At 43.0% G+C, this 27,477-nt stretch overlaps 1 protein-coding gene across 2 annotated transcripts in view; it reads right to left on the bottom strand.

Annotated features, from left to right (window-relative positions):
• Positions 1-6,708: 6,708 nt before the first annotated feature.
• The window catches only part of Slc24a3 (solute carrier family 24 member 3), a 490,244-nt gene continuing 469,475 nt past the window's right edge, over positions 6,709-27,477 (bottom strand). For both annotated transcript variants that reach the window (XM_040746432.1, XM_040746431.1), the window contains 2 exons: positions 14,702-14,767; positions 6,709-8,622 (listed from right to left, as the gene is read on the bottom strand). In XM_040746432.1, the coding sequence (XP_040602366.1) occupies positions 8,476-8,622; positions 14,702-14,767 (213 nt within the window). In that variant the 3' untranslated portion in view covers positions 6,709-8,475. The remainder of the gene's footprint in view (positions 8,623-14,701; positions 14,768-27,477) is intronic.

Here is a 27,477-nt window from a genome sequence, read left to right as displayed (position 1 = left end):
CACAATACCTTGAACAAGATTAGAAATATATGTACAGTATGTTCAACCAAAAACATTCTTAAATTTGCATCAATATACAAAAATCTTTATCAATGCAAAATATTTAAAATTAATAGTTTTTTGTTTTAAAAGAAAATTCAATAATCTACCTTTTTATCCTATTTCTATATTTATATCCTCCCTTTTTCTTTTCAAAACAGGAACCCTGAGTCCAAACATTTTTGTTCAACTTTTTTTCTTGACCATTACCAATAACAACTTGTAATCAACCCCCCTAAACAATGACAAATAACCCAATGAGAGACCCAAACCACCCACCCTATCTCTGGAGAATGCAGATATCATGTTCTTATATTTACTTCCTGCTATCTGGGGGCAACAACATCTTAGGGGATCCTAAAAAGAAAATTTTGGGTTAATTGTGAATTCCTGGGAGAGATAGCTGTATCATTTTTAGTCTAGTCTCTGTATAATGGGAAAGTGTAGGGCTTGTCTCAAGTCCTGGCTAGAGTGCTCTGTAAGACTGGATCATCTCAGCTAGCTACTTTGAAATTGTTCTGAAGTTTGTAGTGCAAAACTGATCTTTAGGTGGTGTTTTTCAACTTAGTGCTATTATCATAGTCCTGGTAGAATCATTGTTGTGGGATTCCATCATCTTTTTGGAGATTTTAGAGATCTTAATAGATCAGATTATTCCTTTCCTTGGTAATTTTTTTCTAGTGGTTCTCCCTTTTCCTTTGGATGCTTATTTGTCCTAAGGTCTTTAAATTCTTCAAGATGGTTGTTTTTTATTTTCCTGGAGAGATAAAAATAAAACCCTTCCCTATCCCTATATTTGGGGAGTTTCCCTTTAGGCAAGTTATATTTGATCAATTGAAAAGAATTTGTTAGTCTTATAAGTTAGTTTAGATTGGATGGTCACAATGTTTGATGAACTATGGTCTCTTCTAATTAAGATACCGGTCTTGTTCAAATATAATTTTTATCAATTTTGATTTGTGGTTTCACCTAAAATTTTTGTTTTATTTCCTAAAGCTGTTCTATCATCCAAAGCAGTATGTTTTCTTACAATATTGGATTTCCTGACCATGATGATGCTTAGACAGAAAAGGTGATTTCCAGAGGGTTGAAGAAAAACTGAAATGTCAAGTGTTTCAATAGTGGTAAACAAGGTCACCTAAAAAGGGACTGTAAATAGGGTATTCCTAGAAACAATGTTTTTTTCTAAACACAATCCAAATAGAATGCCCTTCCCTTCTGGATTATTCAGAAGGTGTGGCAAGAATAGGCATTGGACTAATGAATGTCCCTTGACAAGGGACAGTCAAGATAATCCATTGCCATCAGGAAACACCATAAGCTCCCCTCTCCCCGCCCAAATCTTGGAGGAAACTTCTTCCCAGAGCAATTAAAGAAACTAATGCCATTGTAATTGTGTTTCCCATATTTTTAACATGGGAAAAAATCTCTCTTTTAACTAATTCCTCCCTTAAAGAAGTCCCAGTTGTCTTACCAAATCTTACCAACAATGGCGATGATGATATGAGATTGACTGCTGCTTCGTAGAATAGAGAAGTCTGAGCAGTTTTCACAGCAACTACCTAGATTGGCAGCAGCCCAAGATGGAGGCCCAGGGAAAGCCCACAACCCATCAGGAGAAAATAAAGGAAAACCTAGCTGGTGAGGCAGTGACCCTGGCTGCATGCAGTTTGGCCTTCACCAGTGGCTGCAAAGCCATAGGCAAGAGGCTTTTTTGTGAATTTGTGCCCCACATTGGGTGCCAGATGTAGCCTGAATTCTAATTGGTCTTAATAATAAAAACTGGGAGCCAGATATAGGGGTAAGTGCTGAAAGATCAAAGAAGCAGAGCTGCCAGCCACTAGTTTTTATCTCTACCAAATCCTCAGACTGAATGGGTGATCCTGTCTCTAGGAATCCTCAGACTGAATGCTGTCTCTATGAAAACTCAGACTGAATGCCCTCCTATTTCATCCCACGTGGTATTTCTTTCTCAGCCCAGCCATAACACTCCTGTCTCCATCTCCCTAGTACTGGGATTAAAGGTGTGTGACTCCCAAGTGCTGGGATCAAAGGTGTGATCTCTATTTCTCTTTTAGACTAGATCAGTCTTGTGGGTGGCCTTAAACTCACAGAGATCCATCTGCCTCTGCCTCCCAAGTGCTGGGATTAAAGGTGTGTGCCACCACTGCCTGACCTCTGTGATTAACTAGTGGCTAGCTTTGCACTCTGATCTTCAGGCAAGCTTTATTTGTTAAAGCACAAACAAAATATCACCACCTAGGGATTAGATGGTGTGACTGATATATTAGAAACCTGTGTCCACAGGCACTGGTGGTGAGAACAGTGCAGACTGAGGAACACAGCTTTCCCAGCTCACTTCTGAAGAATTCTCACTCCTTCATCATGGCAGGGAGATGGAATGCCTATCACATCTTTAAAAAAAGACACGACACTGAATGGTGCTCCATTTTTTTCTAAAACAAGTACAGAATACCAATTTTAGGCAAAAGCATTTTCATATACAAGTGCATTTTCAGTATGGTCAACTGGCATGGGCCAGAAGTACCCAAAAGCATCTGCAGAGATTTTGAAATTCCCCATTTATTTCACTCCAAGATCTGTAAGCAGTTTCCCAGGAATCTTGGGCTGTTTATTCTAACAAACTAGATGAGATAGCATCGTCAAAACTGAACAAGCTGTCAGTTATAATGAAAAAAGTCTCAAGTCTCCCTCACTTTGTGCAGAGGAGTGCCTTGAACTTTTAATCTTCTTGCCTCTTCTTTCAAAGCTATAGAACTTCAGGCTTGGCTAATCATTTCTAATTTGAGAAAAATCAATTTGATGCATTTGTAGATGCTTATGTTTATGTAGATTAAGTAGAAAAAACACTCAGTGGTATGTATGCCACAATGTAATTTTAAATCTTCCCCATTCTCTCTGCTACAGAAACACAAACCAAAAATAAAATGAGAATTAGCTATAAATACTCTGTTTAAACTGTCTAGAACTTGGTAAGCATGTTTGCTATATTGAGATTGAATAAAACTACTTAAGTGAATACAGTGACTGAGCATAGTTTCTTTTGGATATCATGATCATATATTACCCTGATTATAGTACTTCACCTGAAAAATGTTGGTTGCATTTCTTGTCCTTTACTCTGTGTTCAGAAGCTAAGCAAAAGGTTCAGTGTGAAGTTAGTTCTGGCTGTGGCATAATTAATCTTGTGCACACTCTTGGTCTCTTTCCTTCACCACCTCAGCCCCTGGCCTTTTAAATAGCAGAGCAGTGCCCACCTCTATCAGTGATGACTCAATGAATAATTTTTTTATTCATCATAAACAAGTTTTCTTAATTTTCTTCATTCCTGAAACCTTATGGAAATAGTTTGATACCTCAATAATGAAATCTACTGGACTGTTTTGATACTAGAAAGACACTGTGTGTGTGTGTGTGTGTGTGTGTGTGTGTGTGTGTGTCTGTTTTTATGCATATGTGTGTGTTTTTGAGACAGGGTTTCTCTGTAGCTTTGGAGCCTGTCCTGGAACTTGCTCAGTAGACCAGGCTGGCCTTGAACTCACAGAGATCTGCCTGTCTCTGCTTCCCAAGCTAGGATTAAAGGTGTACAACACCCACCACCTGACTTTCTTAGCATGAATCTTAAATCCAACATGGCAATGAGCTAACTCTTATAAAATACATGACTGAAATGGATCACAACCAGTGTTGGAGCATCCTATTAATCAGATAACCATTCCATATTGAAAAGATGAAAATAAATTTTGAAAAAACACCCTGTTCATCAGCAGTTTCCCTCCTCTACTTTAATTTAATTTTTTACAACCATTGAATATTTGTATGACCAGTTTGGTAAACTTTAGGGCCACTCCACTTTTGATCAGTAATTAGAACTAGATATCGTTTCTATTTTATATCACAACTCGAAAATGGACCAGACTTTACAATATTCTTAGCTACTATATTTAAATGTTTAGATTTTTCTTTGAAACCTTAGTGTTTAAAATCAGCACAAACTTACTATTTGGGGCACATAACCTTTTGGATCCCTAGTATGCAAAATTAGGACATGAATTATAAATGTCTACAGCAAAATACTTCAGGGAAGTCCAACCAACACCATTATCCCACAATCACCTCTTCTTGCTTTTGGGCGTGTGCATGTGTACTGAGCATCTTCCCTTACTGATCCCCACCTTATCTTTGAGGAGTCTCTCACTGAATCTGGAGCTTGTTGGTCAGTTAGACTTGATGGCCTGCAAGCTCCGAGGATCCACCTGTCTCCACTCCCCTAGTGCTGGAATTATAGGCACACATTGGCCAGTGTGCCTTTTCCTTTTTCACATGCATGCTGGAGATTCAAACTCAGGTCTTCATGCTTGTGCAGCAAGCACTTCACCCACGGAACACCTCCCCAGCCCATACTACTACATCCTTTTCAAGTCAATGCCAAACATGCAGGTGTTACAAAGTGCGCATCCTCTCAGAGGTGGGGCTAGCACTTTCTTTATGAAAGGAGAAGATATCACATTTCCAGCATGTCTAGAACAGTCTCCTGTGTGGCCTCAGATGCACCAAGAGTGCGCATAGGAGACTGTTCTAACCAAGGCATGCATGCTGGCAGTGAGCACGTGCAGGCCCCGCCAGAAGGGGAAGGAACGCAGGGCCTTCTCAGAAACCTCCTAGCAGAGTCAGGAAGGATGTGTTCAAGAGGATACACAGGTTCTAGCAAGTATCTTTCCTTGGTAAAGGCTGTGAGACTGTCATCTGGGAGAGGAAATATCATGTCAGAACACAGCAGTAAGGGTCTCTGTTGACAATGTGAAGTGTAAGATATTAAAAGAAGTTTTTTTTTTCAATCTTTTCCTACCACCCCAGCCCTTTTCAAGTACCACCATGTCAGGAGCATGGAAATGGTTAACAGCAACAATTTTGCCTTACAGGACAGCTGGCTCATTGGAAACCACACTCTCAATGAGACAACCCAAGAAATAATTGTGCATGGCTGGAATGCAGGAAGAAGTATGCTAAATCTCATTTCAGAAAGGAAGCCCCTAGAGTTCCTAGACAGGCAGTCCTCATGGCTGAAACAGGGAAAGTGGCCCAGCCCAGGATGGATAGATGGATGGGTGGGTTTGTGCCTCTCTCTTTCTTCCTCTCTTCCTTTCACTTTGAGTCAGGGTTTCACTATGTTGCTCAGGCTCACCTGGAACTTGCTAAGTAGTCCAGCCTAGCCTTGATCTCTCTGCCTTCCCAATTGCTTCCTGAGTGCTGGGCTTACAGGTGTGAGTCACTGTACCACGGGTTCATCCTGGGATTTTCACTTTGAGGCATTGAGAACTGAACTGTAGTTTCTAGAGATTCCACAGAAAATGTGTGTTTTAAAATTAAGCTTCTTCGGGCTGGGAATGTAGCTGAGTGTGCTGGCCTACCATGTACAGTGCTCTGGGTTCCACCATCAGCACTGTAGAAGGAATAAATAAAATAAAGCCAAACTCCTGATCACGTCTTTTTGTTGACAATAGAAACACTAAGTAAGGAACAAGCCAACAGGTATAACAATACTCTAACACACGTCCAAGGTGTATTTGTGAGACACCCAACTATGGTAGTCAGACATCTTCAGATGTAAACACAAATAACAAAGCCAGGTACCTTCTGTTGTTTGCTGCAGCTGCGGATGATGAAATGCGAACCACAAAACTCAACGAAACCCACATGGAGTTTATTGGTGAAAGGGAGCAAAGGGAGGGGTAGGTGTTGGCCACCCAGGAACAGAGATGCAAGGGACAGAGATGGAAGGGGAAGGGGGTGAACAGGTGGAGGTGCTCGCTTAAAAGGGAAAGCTTGCACATGCGTAGAGTCCTTATGCAGTCACGTAGTGCATGATGTAGCCACGCAACACAGGGCCCTTTGAACTGTCTAAGTATCTGCCTATTGAGTGCCGGTGTGGGTATCCTGCCAGTTATCGGGGGCGGGGTCCGCATAATGCTAGGATATCAACACCTTTAATATTCCCACCCTGGAATATATATATTTTAAGAAGGTAAGTTGCTGCTATGGCTCGGTACCCATTATTTTCTTCTAGTTCCAATGTAAGTTGTGTTGACTTTCAGGCACAGTGGTAGATCTAGAATGTCCTTTGGATCAGAACATGGCTTATTGTAATTATATATTATTGTCTCTTTCGAGGAATTGGCTTGGCAGGAGATGCATATTGCTTGCTTTTTTGAGCTTGAGCTCTTGTATTCAGGGCATCCTGCCTTAGTCTCCTGAGGAATGGTATTCCAGATACCATGACCAACTCAGAAAGCTCTTAATTTTCATGATTGAAACCTTCTATCATCAGGATAGAGAACTTGGCCCCTGCCAAAGAACAGCAGGACTCTGATGATCTTCGTTTGGGTCCATCAGAAAGAAGGTATTCCTAACACAGCGTCACATGTACTCTATCCTCAGCAGAATTCTAGAGTTCTGATCTGACACAGATCCCAAACCCCTTCAGCTTTAGACCCATCATTTGCAGTCAGTACCTGTTATTTGCTAGCCATATTAGTCTTCCGGATGAGTCCAGCCAGAAGGAGTAGAGACTATAATACCTGGCTCCGTAGCAGTTGCTGTCATTCACTCTGCTATGAAACAGTCCAGCCAAGAAAGCAATACACTGTGTTTCAGGGAGGATACAGAACAGAGAAGTTTATTTTACACCATCCGTCCAAGAAAACAACCGCCGTAAACCAGTGCAAAATGTGCAACCAAATCAATAAGTGTGTCTTAGCTCTGAGAGCCCAAATTGGTGATTTCCTCTCCTGGTCCTCGGTTGATGCTGCCCCTAGGCTTGTACCTCAGAAACACTCAACCAATTTGTAGCAGATAAATTTTACAATTCAAACCAGGATGTGTACAAGGAACTGGGAAAACCATACCAAATGGGTGATAAGTGATCAGTGCTTAAAGTAAATACAAGGGACAGCATGGGCGGGCAAGAATCCACAGTTTCAATAAATACAAGTGTAACAAGCATGGGTGTGTCTCACTTGGTGGAGTTATTCTGCATAATAATTCAGCATTATAGAAAATCTAGCAGGGCGGCTGAGCAGTGGTTGGCGAAATGTTCACAATAACTTGTGCCCTTGAGCCGGTCTGCAGTTAGCACATTCTGTGGTTTCCAAGGCATCTGTTCTCTGCTTTCTCCCTCCCTGGCCATCCCTCCAGGAGGGGAGGAGTGAAACTGGCCAGCTTGGTGGTGGCAGCCTTTAAGGAAGGACGCTTGCTCAAGAGCCAGCTGTCAGGGTCCAGTGTACTCGATACCAAGTGGCAAATTGGGACTTCATTGACGACATCTGTGCAAAATGTGCTTCTCTCCATTTTACAAGAAACCAGTGTCTGTAGCTTCTGTCCAGAGAACAGCAGTGGCCTCTTGGGTCATTCCCTGTCACCACAAATGCCAAGCAACAAGAGCACATTTCAAGGACTCACACGCTGGGGAAGTTTCTGTTGTTGACTGCCTGGTGCCTTGCAGATGGACAGTTAGCCAGGGCCTCCCTGTCAAAGGCCTCAGGCAGGCTAGAACTATTGCTTGAAAAACTAGAAAGAATCTAGTGAGAAAGAGATGGTCATAGTGAACATGTGTGAAGCAGGTTTCTTCCTCTAACACCGAACCCCCCACCCCCAGGTGACGCCTTCAGGACTTTAGTGAGGTGTCCTTGGGCAGAAAAATGTCATGTCATGCATTTATTCCTGGTGGTCTTGCTCAGTGGTTTCTCAACTAATGGTTAAATTCCCAACATTCCTGGGGTTCACCCCCAGGAGACAGTACAATCTGTGGATCATCGATTAAGCCAGAGCCCAGTGAGAGAAGACACAGGCGACTCCTTCGCCTCTGAAAGAAAAGTAAAGAAACGAAGAGCCCCCTCAAGTAAAACAATTCCCTAAACGCAGTAATCTAGGAATCACCCCAAAACAAAATAATCCCAATACTTCCCACCATCAGCAGACCCTCTCCTGTTTCCTCAAAGTCTCTGGTCATAAATTAGGGTGTCTTCTGTGAAATAACTTAAAAAAGGAAGAGGGATTAGAATAAGTTGTGCCTGGCTTGGGCCAGTTAGCAGCCAGTTTTGTTCTAGAATCTCAGTCACTGTTCAAAATGGAGCTTGAAAATTCATGTGGATGTCAGGTCTTCACATGGAAGAGGGGAGACAGGAATGGGGTGGACAGGTGAGAGGGACTGGGTGGGAGGTAGGACCATGGGAGCTTGGAGTGAAGGAGGTGGCAGGGAGAGCCAAGGCCACCAGGACAGGAGTGGAGGCCTGTGGACAGCACGGGAGAGACGGACGCTGCGACTGGCCCTTGAGGGGCCGCATGACTCGGGTGCAGCCGGGTCTCGTATTGCACAGAAAAGAGGACCTGGGCCTCGGCCGGTGGCCTGGCCAATCATTAGTCCCCACACATAGGCAAGTTCACAAAGGTGAAGACGTTGAACTCCGTCATGATGGAGAAGCAGAGGAACACACCGTACAGGAAGAGGCACCCACATCCCAGCTTCTTGTCCAGCTGCCATTTGTTCAGGTGAACACCAAATACCTGCAATAGAAAGAATAAGTCAGAGGGTGCTTGGACGTTGCATCTGGGGGATGGGCTGTTGAGGGGGAACCTGAGCCAGCAACATCCTTGGAAAGTAGGAACATTTAAGTAATAAAGAGAGGAAACCAGAACCTGTAGGCAGTGGCCATCCTGTTAACAAATAACAATTACCGGTCCCAAAACCCATAATGGTCTAGGATCATCCCTGGGCTCCAGCCCCGTAGACCTCTGTGCTCAGGATAGACTTCTTCCATCTTTTCCCAAGTCCTGGCTAACGCCCAAGGATGATACCTTCTATAGCCCTAGATATTGAAGGTATTGGCTACTACCCTTGAATCTCTTCCTATGGCTGTGGATGGAGGTGATGAAGCTGTCTGTAAATTACTGCTTCCAAATAATTATTTCTCTCCTCCCCTAAAAACTAAGAGTGAAATCTCTTATTTCCTAGCTTGTTTGGTTGCTGTCAATCATGCTACCCTGGTTATCCCTGATCTCTGTAGTTTTATGTCCTGGCTTACCCTCAGTCTGTCATTGTAATCTCACTGTTTTTTTAGTGATTTCAACACCTATAAGTTCTTGTATTCTGCATCAGTCACCCACTAGTGACTGAGCTCCCTGCTGTGCCTGTTAGCTACATTTAAATGAAATAAGATACAAAATGCACCCTCTCAGGTGGCATTGGCTTAATTTTTGGTTCTTAATACTACACATCCACTTTTTATCATGTAGTGCATATGCAGCTCTTTCATTTGGGAAAGTTCTAGGGGACAGTGTTGTAGCATTGACCTTGTTACTACCAGTAGCAGAAACACCTGGTACCAATATCCCTTCCTTTCCATCTTATTTCCTTGGGTACCCCAACTCTCACAACTGCAAACCCACAGAAACTAAAGTTTTTAGATACCAGCACTGTGGTGGTTTGAATGAAATGGCACTTAAAGACGCATATATTTAAATACTTGGTCCCCAGTTTGTGGGATTAATGAGGAAGATGTGTGTCACTAGGGGTGGGTTTTAAGGTTTCAAAAGCCTATGTCATTCTCAGTATTTGGCTTTCCTTCTGTTTTGTGCTTGTGAGTCAGATGCACGGTATCAGCTACTACTCTAGTGCTATGCCTGCTTCCCTGCCTGTTGCCATGTTCCCCACCAATGATGGTCATGTACTTTAACCCTCTGGAACAGTAAGCCCCCAATTAAATGCTTTATTTTAAAAGTTGCTTTGGTCATGGTGTTTTTGTCTTAGCAATAGAAAAGCAACTAAGAAAACCAGATTTTCTTTACCAATCTTGCCTCTCTCCTCCTGTCCTGACTCTTTTTTTTTTCCATTCTGTCTGTTATTGCCTTTGCAAAAGTCTCTGGTTTGTCTTTCATTTGTTGTCCTTGCTTGGCTAATCCAGGATCCTTTAGTTCAAGTTATGTCTCTATTTACTTATGCTGGATACACACAACTCGACATCAAAGTTGGATAAGCAATGTCCAGTCACACTGATAGGGTTCACTGACCTTAGGTTGGTTGTTAATGCTTTAAAGCTATCACGCTGGCCTCCTGGGATCCCAGTTTATCTCGTCTTTTATATCACACCTAGATTCTGCCTCTACCTTCACTCACTCCCATTTCACAGGGCTTTGGTCACCATCTATCTGCCAAGCTTCTCTCCTATTAGGGAGGACTCCTTCCTATCCCCATTCATAGCCAACTCCATATATACATTGGGTCTCATCTGTCCTAGTGCTTAAATATGTGTCCCTGGCAATTTTCTTCTCTTTTACTTTTTGTTACATTCCCTTCTCCACACCTGGATTATTGCAGTTGGTTTAGAGGGATGCTATTGTATCTTTTACTGTAAAAGCAATACTTTTCAAATTTTTCCATTTCTCTTCATCCTAAACAAATCATTTTACAGATAATGTGAAAGAGTTATGAATACATGGTATCTCTAACTCTTCATTTCAGTTTTCTTAGCTTGTTCCACTGTTTACCCCATCACAAACTGCCCTTGTCAACCCCCCCTGCAATAAGACAAACACTATGTCTAATTTTAATGGCCAATATTTGGGGTATGTCTTTCTTAGCACAGCTATCACTTTTTCTATTTTGAACCATCATGTCTACTTGACTTCTAAGATGACACACCCTACTCTTTTCTTTTATATCTAACTACTGTCCTTTTTCTGTTTCTTTATTTGAATTTCTAGGTAAGGTGACATTATGTAGCTCAGGCTGGACTTAAATACTTGCCTCAGTTCTCTGAATGTGTTACGGCCAGCCCTTCTAGTTTCTTCTCTGTTTCTTTAGGTATTTTATCCTCATCATCTAGGTCTCTGAGGGTTTGAGCCCTCTATCTATCCAACCATGGGCCTCTTGTGTTTTCTGATTACATTCACTCTCTTGTGGAATCTCACCAAACAGCAGAGTTTCTATGTATATACCTACACCAAATGTCTCTATCTAGGATATTTCTGATAAATTTAGAGTCTTATCTCCACTATCTTTCTTGCTCTTTCTTCTTGGAGGTCTAACAGACATTTCAAACTTAGGAACTTTGACATTTTTTCATTCTTTCCCAAATCACTTCTCTTTAATTAATTCCATTTTGGTAACTGATCATGTGGTTAGCCCAGCTCCTTATAGCCTTGCTCAACAACAGAATAGCCTAAGATGATATACAAGACCTATTAGCATACACCGTTTTGCCATCTGGCTGGCCCTACAGTTTACTTGTTATCAATAAACATGAGTCGTTTACTTCTCTAGACGTTATCCTTCCTCTGTATAATTGGGTTGTAACAGTGACTCGAGGGGCAAATGGGAAAATATACAAACCATATTAAAGTGGCTATGAAAAGCTTCATAACTCAGCTACACCTAGCAGTGTAGGCCTGTAATCCCAGCTACTTGGGAGGCTGAGGCAACTTACTATGATCCCACTTTGAAATATTAAGTAGAATGAGAGCAGGAGATATGATTCAGTGATAAACCTTGCCTACCTCCATGTAAGGCCATGAGGAATCATAGGCAAGTTTTATAGTTTAGAATCAATGAGATTGAATTTCCAGGCGAAACAACAAAAGCTTAAAAGGAATTTTAGAAACAGAAGAATGGAGAGAAGCACAGATTTTTGGTAGCAGCATTTTTCTCAGGTGGGCTCTGTTTTGCTAGCGACAAGCGGAGATTCAAGTGGCTCGCTTACGGGAGTCTTCCTGACTCGACATAAAAAGAAAAAAAAACCACCAAGGTTCTTTTAAAAGGCTTTGCTAACGATTTAAAAGTTGTATGTACAGCTGGAAGTGGCAGTGGCCACATCTCCAAGCCAGCAGGTAGAGTCACGCTTATGCCCGCCATCTTGGAAAAAACCACAGTTTAAACAGCCGCGGTTTTACAGATAAGACACGTGGCCAGAAAAACATAAAGATTTACAGTAAAATCAGACTTGGATGAACAAAACCTCTAAAGGTTTACAGTGTGTTTAAAAATATACATGAGATTGAGAGAGAAAATGAAACGGCAAAGTGGTAAATAAATAGAAAAGCCGGCGTTTGGTGGCGCACACCGGTAGGATTTACTCCAGAGGCAGAGGCAGGCGGATTTCCAAAGAGAAACCCTGTCTCAGAGAAAAATAAATAAAAGTAAAAGAAATAAAGTAATAATAGATAAGTAAATAAGCCACGTAAAGATGGAAAATACACAGAGAGTCTGGATACTGTACGCTATTATGTTTTTCAGTTTTTTGATTGCTCAGGAAGGAACAACTGCTAAAGTACACTTGATTATAAATTCTGCTGAATTAATTCAACTTATATCTTTTGAAAATGCCTTGACTTCAAAATTTAAATATAAGGATATGTTACTTGGAAAAGGAGGTTTTACTTATGTTTCTACAGAAAATAAAAAGCTGAGGATTCCTTCCAGGCTTCTGTGGTTTGATGAACCAAGACCCCCGGAAGCAGTGGACCAGGTGTTCCAACAACTGAAACAGCTAAGATGATGGAGCTTTACAGACCATGAAAATAAGGACTTATACAGGTTTCTGAGTGTTGTCATGATCCCCCATGATATGAACAGCGCCCCCTTCCAGCACGAAGCAGTTTGGAATGAGCGACGTCCTAATTCCCATCTTGTTTATAAACCTTTGTTTTCATTTATATGGGATTGTTTATAATTGGTTAATGATCACAGCCAATCTTTTTTTTAATGGTAAAAAGGGGAATTATGGTATGGGTATTGTTTTTCATTTATTGAGACAAATTCAAAGTCAATTTTGTGATATGTATATTTCTCCTCTTGATTAAGTATTGTGCTTATACTGATCTTTTAAAACAATGCATAATTGAATACAGACTATAGATAGCTACTTATAATAACAGAACTTATTGTTAGGTAAGTTATGTTTTCTAGATATACAGAAATATATTTGAGATAGATAAACAGTCTTCAAACCTCTCAAAGACCTTCAGAAAATGGCATTTAAAATGGTTTAGGGTTTTTCTTGACAATGAGAAATGTCTGCTCCTGGCAGCACCAATTACGTCTGAGAGGAAGATGGGCATCGAACAAACTTGTTATGGAGTTTGCTTTCAACATGGCAAGATTAGCCATTTGAGCAAGAAACTGCTCTTGCCTGTACTGCTTGACTGTTGTTGTATAATCTGGACATGCAGGACCCACAGGAAAGTGACTGCTGAACTCAGTCTTACAGGGTTCCTGCTTCATGGAAGAGTCTGTGAGACTTTCTGCAGGACACAGAGAAATGACTGACAGACTGCCAATGCAGATGGACAGTTTGAAATTTCCTGCTTGGCTGAGAAATCTTCTGGACACATTGTGGCCTATGGGCTGAAGATGGATGCCCCAATGTTACAGAGGATCTTTGGGTGACTGTCCAGGTAGCAAGATGTCTCTGTCAATCCTAGTGTTTATATATTATCCTTCTGTGGTCTTTGATAGATTTGAAGGCAGATAGTTATAATTATAGATTTCCTTAGTTATGATAAGAGATAAGCTACATATAGAACTTTGGACTCACAAGGATGGGATAGATGATATTTTCTTTAAATCTTGGTAAATGTTGATAGACGAAATGTTTTAACTGTGTTCTTGCTTGATAGCTGTTCTGTTGTATATAATTTGACTATGTTAAAGTTCAGACCTTTCTTTTGTTTAAACAGAAAAGAGGAGATGTGGAGGAAGTCCTATGTATATGTCAATAAAGCACTGCTGGCCAATAGGAATCTAGATAGGTGGTACTAGGAGTCCAGGAGGACTCTGGGAAGGAGAACACAGAGAGACAAGATGTAACGCCATGGGGTAGGAAGCCCGGAACTATTATCCAGTAAGAGACATACTTAGATTAACAATTATGGGGTAATTACTTAAGTCAGAGCTAGCCAGTAAGAAAAAACAAGCAAGGCCAACAGCTTTATAATTAATATAGCCTCCTGTGTGTTTATTTGGGACTCATGCGATTCTAGAACCAGGCTGGTGGGAAGGCTTCTCTCAAAAGGAAAAAGCTTCCTTTTACAGCCATGCTTTGCTTTTATGTGAATACTGGTGTGTCTGAACTCAGGTCCACATGCTCACACATAACACTTTACCCACTAAGCCTCTTCCCATCCCAACTCTTTGCTTTTTATTGTCTGATTGAGGACCATCCTAAGGCATCCTAGGCAAGTGCCCTACTGCTGGGATATATTTCTTTTTTTAGAATTTATTTATTATTATTTTTTTAATTTAAATTAGAAACAAGCTTGCTTCACATGTCAGTCCCAGCTCCCTCTCTTTCCCCTCCTCCCCTGCCCCCTGGGATATAGTTCTAGCACTCCTCTCTAGCTTTTGAAAAAAATATTTTAGGTTTGGCATGAGGCAGGACCAGCTCTGAAGAAGAGGTTAGCTCCTTATAGAAAGGGAGGAGGAATTCCAGCGGGCTACTAGGATCCTTCTTTAGAAAAATACACAGGAGATGGCACATCTGGATATCTACTGTCACCACATAACTGAGGCCACACCCACCTGCTCTCCAAAGTAGGCAAGGGGAGGGGTTGAACATGAACACCCAAGAATGGAAAGAAGCTGCAAACCTACCGTGACAAAGACAGAGGCCAGGAGCAAACCGACGGAGTAGATGAGCCCTCTGCTGTTCAGCCGAATCTGTAAGGAAGGAGTGAACAAGGTCAGGCTTCCAAATCGGACATCTGCTTTGTGTGGCCTTCAAGCAAGTTGAAGGAGCAGTGGTTCCAAGTTTCTTCTCTAGGATGGAAGCAGACAGCGACACAGCAGCTGTGCCCTGTCCTTGGGATAGGTGCTTTCCCAGACACTCATGGCTGTCAGCTCCCAGCCCAATCCTGTCCTTACTTCAGAGGCAAGGCCCCAGCCACACCAGCCCACAAACACTTAGATTCTCCATCATGTTAGGGTTCTTGTCAGCAACACTGACCTGTTGACTTGACTTCTAGTGAGGTTTAGCTTCCTCAGACTCACTACTTTTAGGGTGAATTGTATCACATAAATGATGGGAAAATTTGGATGAACTTTATTATTTTTTGTCTTTTTTCACATGAAGTTTGTTTGAGAAAGATACTGAGCTAGAGATTTACAACTAGGTTGAGAGTTTAACTGAATCTGACACCTTGACAGAGAATGCTTCTCCTCTTCAGCACCTGTCATGTGTCTACTACTTGACAGATTTGAAGCCAGAGTCAACGGAGATACCAAGTGTAGATACTCCAATGGCAAACCTTGCTATAAAATCATTTACTCCCTTGGAGTCAAAAAGAACCTGGTGGATTCTGCATTTCAGCCGAAGAGAACTAAGGATGAAGAATTTGTAAACAACTCTTAGTACCATCACCACCCACAACACCATCAGCACCTGCTTCAAAGGAAACTCCCCTCCAACTCAGTCATAGAAGAGGCCCCCAGAAGAGTGGGGCTAGCTCCAAAGGAGCCTGAGCCTAAGAACTATGTGGAGATGGAGCTCATGTCCTTTAATGAGCCATCAACACTGGTTCCCACGCAGGACGTCTAACTAAGACTCTCTATGTCTGGGTTAAGATAGACCATCAGCCATTTAGTCCTTGGAGGTCCTGTAACCAATCCTATTACCAAGTTCAGGCCATTTAGAAAAATATAATTTCAAAATCTGCTTCTTTTGTTCCATTGTGACACCCACTAAACTGAATGCAAAGCCAACACCATAGGTTTTGTGCTTACTTGATTGGAAGAAGTAGACATGTGGATTCAAGTTTGAGGACTCCATCCCCACTTCCATCTAACCCCTATCCAGCCCCAGCCAATGTATGCACATGGTCCTGAAGAGAATGAAAAGTCAACCTGTACTTATGGAAAGAGGGAATAAGACTGGTTGCTTTCCTTCTTTCTTTTGTCTTTCTTCCTGAGATAGCAATTTTGCAATATGAACCAAGCTGGCCTCAACTCACAATCCTCTTGCTTCAGTCGGCCAAGTGCTGGCATTACAGGTGTGTACCACCATGTCCATATTTGTCAACTATTTTCTAAGAAGGCACACTGTGCATAGGAATGGCTTGGGGCCTCTTGACAAGGTCCAAGCTACTTGTTGCCCTCATTTCAATGTTTCCCACTGAGATATACATGTGGGAACAGTATGGATCTCTACAGATGAGTGTGTCAGTTCATCTTTCACCAGATGTTCTAAATAGCCAATACTTTCTGGAGAGACCAAGAACACAGTAAACCTCACTAGGCAAAGTCTGTCAGAGCACTAGTTAGCTGGATTGTAGAGGGAGATTTGTGATGAAGACATCAGAAAGGGACCACTATAAACCTGGTCCAGAAAATATCAACCAAAACTGAAAAATCAAAAAATAGATGGCAAAGCCAATCAAAATCAGACACACCCGAACCCAACAGAGATGCTTCATTTGCCTGGTAAGAATTACATGACTGGAAAGGGGAACTATATGCATAGTGATTCACCTTAACTACCCAGAACCAGTGACTGGAATCACATGCAGGGAAGCTGCAAGCCAAGTGGTTTATTCTAACTAAATGAGGACTCTTCTGGAATGGAGTCTCTCTAAGCCCATGGCCATTTGCAGGTAGTTCTCCTGTATCTGCCATGTCAGTTGCTCTCTTAGCAGGAGACCAAATACATTTGCTTTCTTTCTATCCTGGCTAAGTGCTGAATTCTTTAATCAATCCATTAAACTCCTACTACAGCAACAATCTCTATGAGTTCTCCATCTGCTGGTCCCTGGCAGGGAAATAGTTACCAACAACCAAAAGCCTTCTTGACAATGAAGGGGAATCAGGCTGCAACTGTGGCACGAAGGCCATATATTAACATTGGTAATCCAGAGCAGGAAAGTGGAAGACAGGCCCCATCTCAGGCTGACTGGTTATCTGACTTTACACTCAAACCAGTGTACCCGTTTCTCATTAGCAGGTTGGTCTAGGGAGGTCAGTACTGAGGGTGTACATTGCACATTCATAATGACAAGGACACTCTTGTTGGATAAAGTAGCACATGCATGTAATCCCAGTACTCAGGAGGATTTTGAGTTTGAGGCCAGCCTGGGCTACACAGTGAGACCATCTTAAGAAGAAAAAAAGATTCTCTTCTCCAAACATACCACCTACAGACTCTATGACGGTCCCCCAACTCTGTACAGTGCTGGTGAGCAGAGGGTTCCCCAGAGAACCACAGTGGCCAGCAGGGGGAATAATTGTCCTTGCCTATGTCTTAAGCTGCACAGAGCTGGGGTTGTGCACAAGCATTAACAAACTGTGAATAAACACTCAAATTAATTATTCGAGATCTTAATTTTCAACACCATATGCATTCTTCTTTAGATGGGGGGTCACGTGTTTCCAGCACTGCTTGCCTCTGCAGCTCTAGGGTCAAATACCTAGTAGGAAGTGAGTGATTTCTTATCCTTAAGTAGCCAAGGATCAATGAATATAAAGATCCTAGCAGGAAGATTCTGTCTGGCTAACCACTTTCAAAATGAATGATGCCATACTCAAGTTTCCGAACTTCACTCTTGCAATCACAAAGAGTCTTAAGGAATAAATACTATTGCCAAAATACTAAACCTGGCTGCAAAGATGAATGATGATGAATTCGTCTATGGGGTTTCCTTTTTCTCCATTTTTCTTTTCAATCTTCTTTTAGTGGAGTCCTCTGTGTGCCCAGGAGGTACTGTCATTTTTTCCTTGTTACAGAACTGAGTTCTCACACTTGTGTTTGTTCCTGGATAGCTGGCCCCTGGCTTGTCCATATACACATGGTAGTCAGGAGTTAGGACCCCTTTGCTTGGCTCTTGGGTACCTCCTCTGCAGGCTGTACATGGGTTGGGTCATAGCTGTAAACTGTGATCCCTAAGCCACATCTGGCCCTGTCACCTAGTTTTGAAAACAGTTGAGTGGAAGTCGGCTCACACATCTGTGCATTGTTGTCTGTAGGTCTTTTCAGTCTACTTCTTTCTAACAGAAGTTCTGGCTGATATTGGATCACAAAACCTAAAATGCTTGTTGCCTCTGCTTCTTCACAGAAACATCAGCCAGTCCTTAGCTTAGGGCACTGGTTCCTAATGTCACTTTTTCTGTTTTAAATCCCTACTTGGTAGCTCACTTGCTTTGTGTAGACCAGTAATCTAACTTCCTTAAACCTCAGTTTTCTGATGTGCAAACTGAAGATAAGATGACTCTTCTACCCCCTCAATCAGGACAAAGATTCTGGGGACAGATGGCTGGACTCCAAGTATTTCTTTATTCCAGAGCTCCAGTTCCCACCATCGCTTGTGATGTCAAATGTGTCTATAGGAGTTACAGGCATCAGCAGACCAGTGACTTGTTCCATACTTGCTGGGACCTGAATTCCAGTCCTCAAGATTACAACACAGCACTACTTTCTTCCTCGTTCCTTTGATTTATTCTTTGTGTGTTCATCACGCATCTCATCTCATTCATTTCCCCGTCCCTTAATATCCACACTCTGCCCTTGCAACTACCTCCCTCCAAAAATACAATAAAATTTAAGAAAAAAAAGAAAAAGGAAAGAAATCAGTTTTGTCATGAAGCTGCAGTGTGACACAGTGAGTCACACAGTACACCCTTTTACCCATATCTTTCCTTGCAAGTGTTCATTGCAAAGCTTCATTGGTCCGGTTTGAGGTCTCTGGTTTTTGCTATACTATTGATTCTGGGTCACCACTGGAACTCCTCTTGGTTATCTGCTGTTGCCCTGTGTTGTGGAGATCCTGAAGCTTTGGGTCTGCAAGACCAGTCCCTTCATGTGCTCCAGCAGATCATAGATGGGGTGGATACTTGCAGGGTTGGTCAGCTTTCCCTTGTCCTCACCAACAGGGTGGGCTCTCCTCCATGGCCTTGGCAAGTTCACCCCTTGCAGCAATGAGCAAGGTCAGTTCTCTTGATTTCATGTCCTCAGGATCAGCTCTCCCACACCTACACCGCCAGGGCCAGCTCTACTGTGTTGCCCAGACATGGCATAGAGGCCACTCTCCCCAGTGCTGCAGCTGATGAGGGGCAGGGACAGCTCTCCTGCTCTTATGACCTCAGGGACAGCTCTCCCATCTGCCTCAGGCATTGATCAGAGATGCCTCTCCCCGACCTATGCCACCACATGACAGGTGAGTAATGGTGACAGCTCTCCCATGCTCACAGTTTCAGGGCTGGTTCACCCACACCTCCGCCAATGGGATTGGCTCTATTGTGCTGCCCATGTGAGGTGCAGGACCTGCTCCTGAATGTTGCAGCTGGTGACAGGCAGGGCCAGCTCTCCCACCCTTCTGACCTCAGGCCAGTTCTCCCACCTGCCTCAGGCATTGATGGGTGGTGGTGGTAGGAGCTCACCTCTCCCCCACCTATGCCAACATATGACAGATGAGTAATGGGGAACTTTGATCTTAAGTGTACGTACTACCAGATGAGCTTTGACAAATGCATGTTTTCATGTAGTCTCCATGTTTTCTCTTACATGCAGATCCTATATTTAATGTATATAATGTATGAATTGTATATGTAAATAGAAATGATAAATTATATATGCAAAAACTTTACATATGACATGAAAATAGAGTTAGGACTGTCTGAGAAACAGAAGACAAGTAGCAGGAGTGGCAAGGAGGAAAAAGGAGTTTAGTAGAGGAAGTACGTTCACACTTTATGACATCCCTGAGTGAAATGTGCTTATGAAACTCACCACTACATCAAACCAACACATGTTCATATGTGTAAATAGAAACCCGTATCTGTCTGTCTGTCTACCTGCTACCCACCTATCTGCCTATCTATCATTTATCTCACTTTCATCACCCAGGTAATGTAGGTGAATGTCTCTGAGGACAGCAGAACTAGTCTCTGGGTGGGGGAGGGGTCTGTATACCAGACTTGAATATCAGACTTTCGTCATATCTGCATGAGCTTTGAACAAAGCCTTTGGGCTTCAGCTCTACACAGAGCTGAGTTCAGTTATTCCCCCAGCCCCTGCCTCACAGAAGCCAGGCACGGCAAGCTCAAATGCAGTGTTCTCAGGACAAAGGTGACCTGAGATCGTGTGAGGCCCATTTCAGATCATTCAGTCCCGAAGTTTAGTGCTGTTTTCATTTCTTGCTTCCAGAAACATCCATTTTCCTTTTCCAATTCCTTTTTTGGCAAGTTGTGAGGGAGGAAACAGAAGTCTGGCTGCTTCCAAAGTCAACAGGAGCGCAGCCCACAACACATGGACTTTTTTTTTTTTTAGTTGGATGCACATAGAGACTCATTCATACCAAGTTTCATGTATTTATGTCACACACAAAACAGTTCCTGGAGCCTCACTGCATTCAGGGATCCAAGAACCCCAGGCTAAAAACCATTCCATTCCCCATCCCCCAACCCCTACTCAAGCAACTAAGACATCCTGATGGTTGTCTCTACCTAATCCATGGATTCTCTCAGGAAAAATAACCAAGTCTTTGTTTTCTCATTTCATTTCTGATCATTAGTATTGGGAACACATGTTACATAGTGTCATCCCCACCCCCATTCCTTTCTTGCTTTCTGAGACAGACTTTCACTCTGCAGCTCAGGCTGGACTCCAAGTCCTATAGTCCTGCCTCAGTCTCCCCAGGGCTTAGGTTTTTTTTTATTGGGCAGTTGTAACACTTGTTTGGTGTAGCTTCCAGGTGGATGTTAGTAACCCTGGCTGTATACTGAGCGATATCACTGGGTCAGAGTATCTTTCCTTGAATAATTTACTGGGGTGAAAAAGTGGAACAAGCTCAGAAAAGAAACAAGTTAAGGACAGTAGGCATTTTTACATGCCCAAAGCACACTCAACACAGTGTCCTTCATTCACTCTAGGGCTTTCTCCGTGAGATAGGTGGGGACTTTTATTTTTATTTGAAGATGAGACACTTAGCTTATAAACCTGGTGAAAGGTGAAGTCTGTATTTGGACTTGGGCCTTAGATTCTAAAGTCTAGACTTCCCTCCACCTGTTCCACCAAAGGGAAAGGCCAGGCTCTTCCCTTCACCTGTGAGTCCTCAGAAGTCACTACTGGGCTTTTCTTTCCTATTGTTTTTTCTAAGTCCTGAATAAATGGCGAGAACCACAGAAGCCACAATAGCAGACAGAGTTGGCATTTTAGTCCATTTTCCAATGCTGTAACAAGACATCTGAGACCTGTTTGCTTTTAATGAGTAGACGTTTATTTGCCTCAACCATTCTGGAGGCTGGGAAGTCTAAAATCATGGCACCAGAATTTGCTTGGCATCTGGTAAGAGGGTATCTTTGCTGTGGCAGCGCGCGCGCGCGCGCGCGTGTGTGTGTGTGTGTGTGTGTGTGTGTGTGTGTGTATGTGTGTGTACTTGTCCCTGGCTCTGTGTGTAGGTTATCAGATGGTGGGGTAGAACAATCATGCTGTTCAAGTCTTCCTTCTTTCCCTTCTCTTTAATTTTTTTTTCACGTGTTTGGATGTTTTACCCACATGTATGTCTGTGCACCTCGTCATGCAGTGCCCACTGAGGCCAGAAGAGGGTTTCAGATCCCCTTGGATTAGAGTTACAGAAGGTTGTGAGCCACCATTGTAGGTGCTGGAAATCTAACAAGGGTCCTCTTGAAGAGTAGCCAGTGCTCTTAACAGCTGAGAAATTTCTCTAATCTCCTTCCTTTTCTTACAAAGCTACAAATGCTGAGTTCGAGGCCAGGCTAGACAAACAAACAGCCTCCAAAACAATACAGAGAAACCCTGTCTCATAAACCACCCCCCAAAAAAACCAAAACCAAAACAAAACAAAACAAAACAAAGCTACAAATGCCACCATCTTCATGATGTTAGCCAGCCCCATTCATTGCCTTTATAATGCCCTGCTTCCAAACACCATTAACACATGGTTTTGAGGACTACACTGCTAATGATAAGCATTTGGGGAGCACATTCAAACCACTGTGCTGATCATACACTCCACTCTGGATGTCTAGGCGGGTACCAGCTACCTTACCACATCCAGTGCTCCTCTGAATCTGCAGATGTCTCCCTGAACTGCTGAACTGCCAGACAGCTACTCTCCATGGTGACTCAACTTGCCTGCCTCTCAGATGGGTCATTCAGAGACAAGGCTGTTCAGTTTCTCAGAGATTCCTTGCTGTCTATCAATAATGAAACATTCTGTTTTGGAGGGAAGAGAGCACTTATGAGACTCAGGAAGTAAACAATACTTAGAATCTGGGAGAGCTAAACACAGAAGGCTCCCAAGCCCGCTCTCCCCAATATTACATAAGCATAAGGATTGCCTGGGAGAGGAGACCCTTTGAAATTTCCAACCGCCTGCATATTTGGAGAGCTCCAGGACTATCACTTTTTGTGGGTTAGCAGTGGGCTTCCAGTGATGCCATTGTTCTTGAGTCTTCCATGCTCCTTTAAGTAACCCATTACCAACATTCCTGTCTGCAACCTGAGACTCAGTAGTTCACCAAGTTACACTCTAGTGTAACTGTTACTTTGGCCATCATTGCTGCCATTTCTAGAGTAGACATTTGTTTAGGTTTCCCAAGGTGAGTCTCACACAGTGCCTCTCTGTGGGGGATGTAGCTCTAGTTGTTTGTATGATAAGTGGACTGTTACTACAGCTGCCATTGGCTTCCTCCTCATCCTGTCTGCTTTTCTGCTCCCATAGTGGAGTTTCCTGGCCTGAATCAACTCATCTGAATCTGGTCTCAGGACTGCATCACTTCTGAGACACTTAAACTAATGAATATCGAGACCCAAAAGCTTTCCATGTCAGCCTTTCTACAGCAGGATCATTAAACACCATTTCTTGTCCCAAACAGCAATGAAGTTTTCTAACACAAAGTCTGGAATCCAAGAACCAAATGTATGGGGATGTGTGATGTTACTATAGCTCCCAGGAGGTCTGTTACACGTGTTGTAAATCCATTAAAAAGCTACTACATTATCTCCTAGTCGTCTGTTCAGGTCATGTGAAAATGTAGGCTGTCCCTATATGGGCTTTCTCATTTTGTTGAGTTCTATGGTGGGAATTCACTCAATTTCAGACTGCCAACAGGACATTCCTACAAGTGAGTTGAAGAGCTGCAAGCAGTTGCTTCTCTCAATATGAAGCAGTTCCAGTACTGAGGTAACCCTAGGGGTTGGGTTAGGGGCTTTAATAAAGGGGAGGCTGGTTCTAGCAAAAACAGCAGGTCCCAGGCATTGGGAATTAGATTAGGAATACTTGTTGAGGAAGGTAGGCAAGAATGGCAGGAAGACACGAAGAACTGATTGGACTGCTGATCCATCTCACTGAAGCCCTCTGTTCCGAAGGAGATGCAGCTCCTGCCCTCCGCTGGACATAAAGGGAAGACACGTCAGAGATGTCAGCCCCAAGACTTCTCGAGAAGATGATGGCTGGATGACAGCTGCCTTCGGGAACTTGGGAAAGGCCCAAGGCATTCTTCTGGCTCTCCAGACTCCTTTCTTACAGTTTCCCTCCTTTCTGGATGACCTCACCCTCTTTTTCCCCATGGTTTATTTTTCTGCATTACTAGGACATAGCTCTGGCTTTCTTCTCTATCTACATTTATTTCATTTTTTAGTTTTAGTCTCTAAAAGGCATTTTACTGCTGTTGACTTGCAAGTATTCTTAGCCACAGAGGCCTCTCTGTGGAACTTCCCACGTACACTAGGCCACTGTCTGCTTGACATTTCCACAGGATGACATTGAAACCCACCAAACTTGACCCACTTTAAGTGGGAACTCTGTATTTCTTTTAAATGAGTCCCTCATCTTGTCTTTCTTCCCCTACAAAGGGCATCACAAATAAGCAACCTTTGATTGTTTTCCTCTTATCTTCACCATGCAGCTGTTAGAAAACTTAATTATCCACTTCTTCCTTTAAAAACCCAACTTAGCCCGGGACATTTATACTCCAACCATCTCAACTTCGGCTCCCTGACCTGCCTTCTACCTTCTGCTCTTGACTTCATCCAGTATATTTTCAAGCAATATCAAATAAACCTCAAGTTTAAAGTGAGGTACCTTATTAAAGTCCTCAACAGTGCTTATGGTAAAACCCAGCTGTTTACAATGGCCAGCACAGCACTGAATGACAATGCTCTCGGCTCTCCCAGGTCATGTTCACTCAAGGGCCGGTGTGCAATGTTTCTGTGTCTTTTGCTTAATATCTGCTATTCTCTAGCTTAATGCTACAACTGAGTGAACTGTTGTTTACTTCTCCCCTCTATTAGGTTACAGATCTCTACTCCTATAGCCTGCCAGTGGACAGAAGTACTTCCCTACCTTTCTGATTCAGGGTCTGGCTGGTAACATGCTTTAGCCAACAGAACACAAGTAGACCTAACCTGGTAGAAACAAATCTTTGAGATGTGTTTGCAGAGTTGGGTATGACTTCTTGTGTTTCTGCTTCTTATAATAAGGGTAAGAGACACTTGGAACAGAGTCCTTTGGAGTTTGGAGTCAAGGCCAGACCAGCCAAACACTTTCAACACATAGATGCATGGGTGAGGAACAGATATTGGAGAATTTATGCTACTACCTTTCAGGGCCTTTTGTTACACAGATAACATCATGCTATTTTGTCTTTCATGTGAATGCTTCCTATCGGTCTTGCTGCCACCAGTTTTGTCTGGTTCCACCCTCTTCTCTGTGTAGTTCTCATACTCTTCTCTCTCTTTTTTTTTTTAGTCTCACTGTGTAACTCTGACTGAGTGGGAATATACTATGTAGACCAGGCTGATTGAACTCACAGAGATCTGCCTGTTTCTGCCCCCTGAATTCTGGGACCAGAGGCCTGCATCCCCTCATCCCCCAGCACAATCTTCTTTCTGAAGGACAACATGACCACACCTTTACCTCTCCAATACCCATCATTCTTTCTGTTACTATGGTTTACAATGTTCTTTGACACATTTCATTCCTGCCATTCTCCTTCAACTCTACCCCTCCCTTTACCACAATCATAGGAGCTACCCTGGGTGGTGTGGTGTCTACCAGTGTGTCAAGCCTTCTCACATCCTAGGTTTTTACAAGATTTTAAAAAATCTGCTTAGAAAAGTCCTCTCAAAATGCTTGCTCAGAGAACCCTTGGATTCAGAACGAACGCTGCTTTCTTACCAGTGCTTCTGGTTGTCTGACCCCTGCATCACACTGCCTGGCATCCTGCACAATTGTGAAGGGCAAGCACCACATGCTTTGTGTGGATTTACTTGTTGGCCCCTCCCATAGGCTGTCATTCCAGAAGCACAGGGATGTCTGGTTTGCTTATCATAGTACCCCAATGCACAGTAGGTGTTCAGTTAGTTCTTGCTGCAAGAAAGAAAGCTTTAAGGTCTGTTTACCTCTGTGGATTCTGGAGTAAGCTCAGCTCTTGCATGGAAAAAAAGTACAGACCTTCTTCCTTCTACCGTTGCTTGTAAGGTATACTGTACGTTTCTAAATGCTAACTCAGAAATGTGAGTTCTGCCCTGACTTTCTGGAGGCTGATTGCTGACTTCCTTGGTTCTGCTAAATCTCACCACATGGCTGTACATCACCATAATGGTACAAGAAACACTCATTTCCCCAACTTTGACTATTAGGGTTATTTATTCTAGGCACTTAGGTAACTAGCTGGCCTCTGAGCAAGCCATAGAGTCTGGAAATGTCAAAATCTGTAAAAGTACATTCATTCTTCACTGAGAACCTAACGTCAGACAGAGCAAATGCCTGGATGGTAATTGTTCCATAATTATGACTTGGAAATCCCATCTGGACACGATGGAAAAATTGCTTCAGAATTGTTGACAGGTCTCTCCAGAGGTCAGGAGAGGTCATTAAACACACACAGGCTGCTCGCTTCTGATGTCAGAGATGTGGAAAGATGTTTGGGTTACTGTCATGCTAAATGAAAGGAGGCCCTTGAGAGTCCTTTCTGAAATGAAGCCTCTCTCAGGAACAACTCAGGGTGCAGAGGAAGGCAGGCCAAATGCTTGCAGCAAGTAAGTCCTAAGTTTGTCCTTCCCTGAGTCCGTGCCATCTTCCAAATGAGTCCTGCACCTCAGCACAAAGCCATGTAGTGATGCCCCAGGAACAGATGGGCTTGGGGTACTGACCACTCAAGGAACCCCATGAGAGCTAGGAAAAACAAGTAATTGAAAGAGGTATTTTCCTCATGCAAGGACCCAGAACATTCCAAACCTGAGACAGACCTACTATAGAATTATCACTCACTTAGCCAAGGGAGACAGTGAATACTGTAGCCCCCACAGAGTCTGTGGAACACTGAGACGTGGATGTAGAGTCAGCAGTGCTCACCCATTCTAGTTCCTTCTCTCTTTATATGACGTATGTGAAGCCACCTTATTTTTAACACGTACATCCTTCTCTGTCTTTCTGAAAAGATTCAAACTTAGGGGTTAATCCAGCCTAGATTTCCACCCCCATCTGCCCTCTGCTGTGGCACTATGTTCACTTGCAAAGATGCCTTTCTGGTTGTGGGGCAGAACCTCCCTGGGTCTTGGCTTTCTGATCTGCAGAATAGGATCAGAGCTGCATTTCACTTAGTGTGAGACAAAGCTGAGGTCACTGGTGTAGCTCCTGTTCATGGCGTCCTACACTCCCACACTCTGGACTTCCTTTTCTTCTTGAGCATGACCTTCCTCAGTGTCTCTGCATTAGTGGTCTCCTTTTCCTGGTATGTTCCCTCTTTCTCTAGACACCCAACACTTGCACATCTGGATGCTGAGGAGCACGGCAGTGATACTCGATTCAGGCTTGGGAGATCACCCCTGACATCTAAGCTGATGCCTGCAGGATGACCCTCAGAGTGAAAGAACAGAAGCTCCTGGAGGAAGAAAGAATGGATGTCCCTTCTCTTCTGTGAATCCCAGGCTTCTAGGCAACACAAAAGACCCAGCTTAGTAGGGTCAAATGCTGTACCATTATTTTGGTCAAGCATCACTTCCCAGAGTTCATTACAAGTATGTCACCTGTGTTTGCTACATAACTGAAGTCTAGCCTTCTCAAGGTGCTCAGCTGCTGGCAATGAAAGTATTTCATCTGAGACAGAGCCTAACCTTGACGCTTGTTCCAGATCTAGGAACGGAGATGTAACTTTTCCTTAGAAACTCAGGGTCAACACCATGAACACAAATAACGTCACACTGCCAGAATGTGGCAAAGCTCTTGGGAGCTATCCCACATAAAGGGGCTGGGTGCCAATCCAACTAAGGAGATAAAACGGTTCTGTATTTAAACAAGGAAAACTTCCTGCCATGTGTAAATGAAAACAGGGGCTGAAGTGGTGTGTGAGATGCTAAACTGAGACTCCAGCAGAGATGGTCCATGGCCGGTGCTTTACAAAAAGATGGGAAGAGATCA

Source organism: Mesocricetus auratus, unplaced genomic scaffold (assembly GCF_017639785.1).
Source record: "Mesocricetus auratus isolate SY011 unplaced genomic scaffold, BCM_Maur_2.0 Super-Scaffold_100004, whole genome shotgun sequence".
Lineage (NCBI taxonomy): Eukaryota > Metazoa > Chordata > Mammalia > Rodentia > Cricetidae > Mesocricetus > Mesocricetus auratus.
Note: the sequence above shows the minus strand (reverse complement) of the source record. Positions and strands in the feature narration are given on the sequence as shown.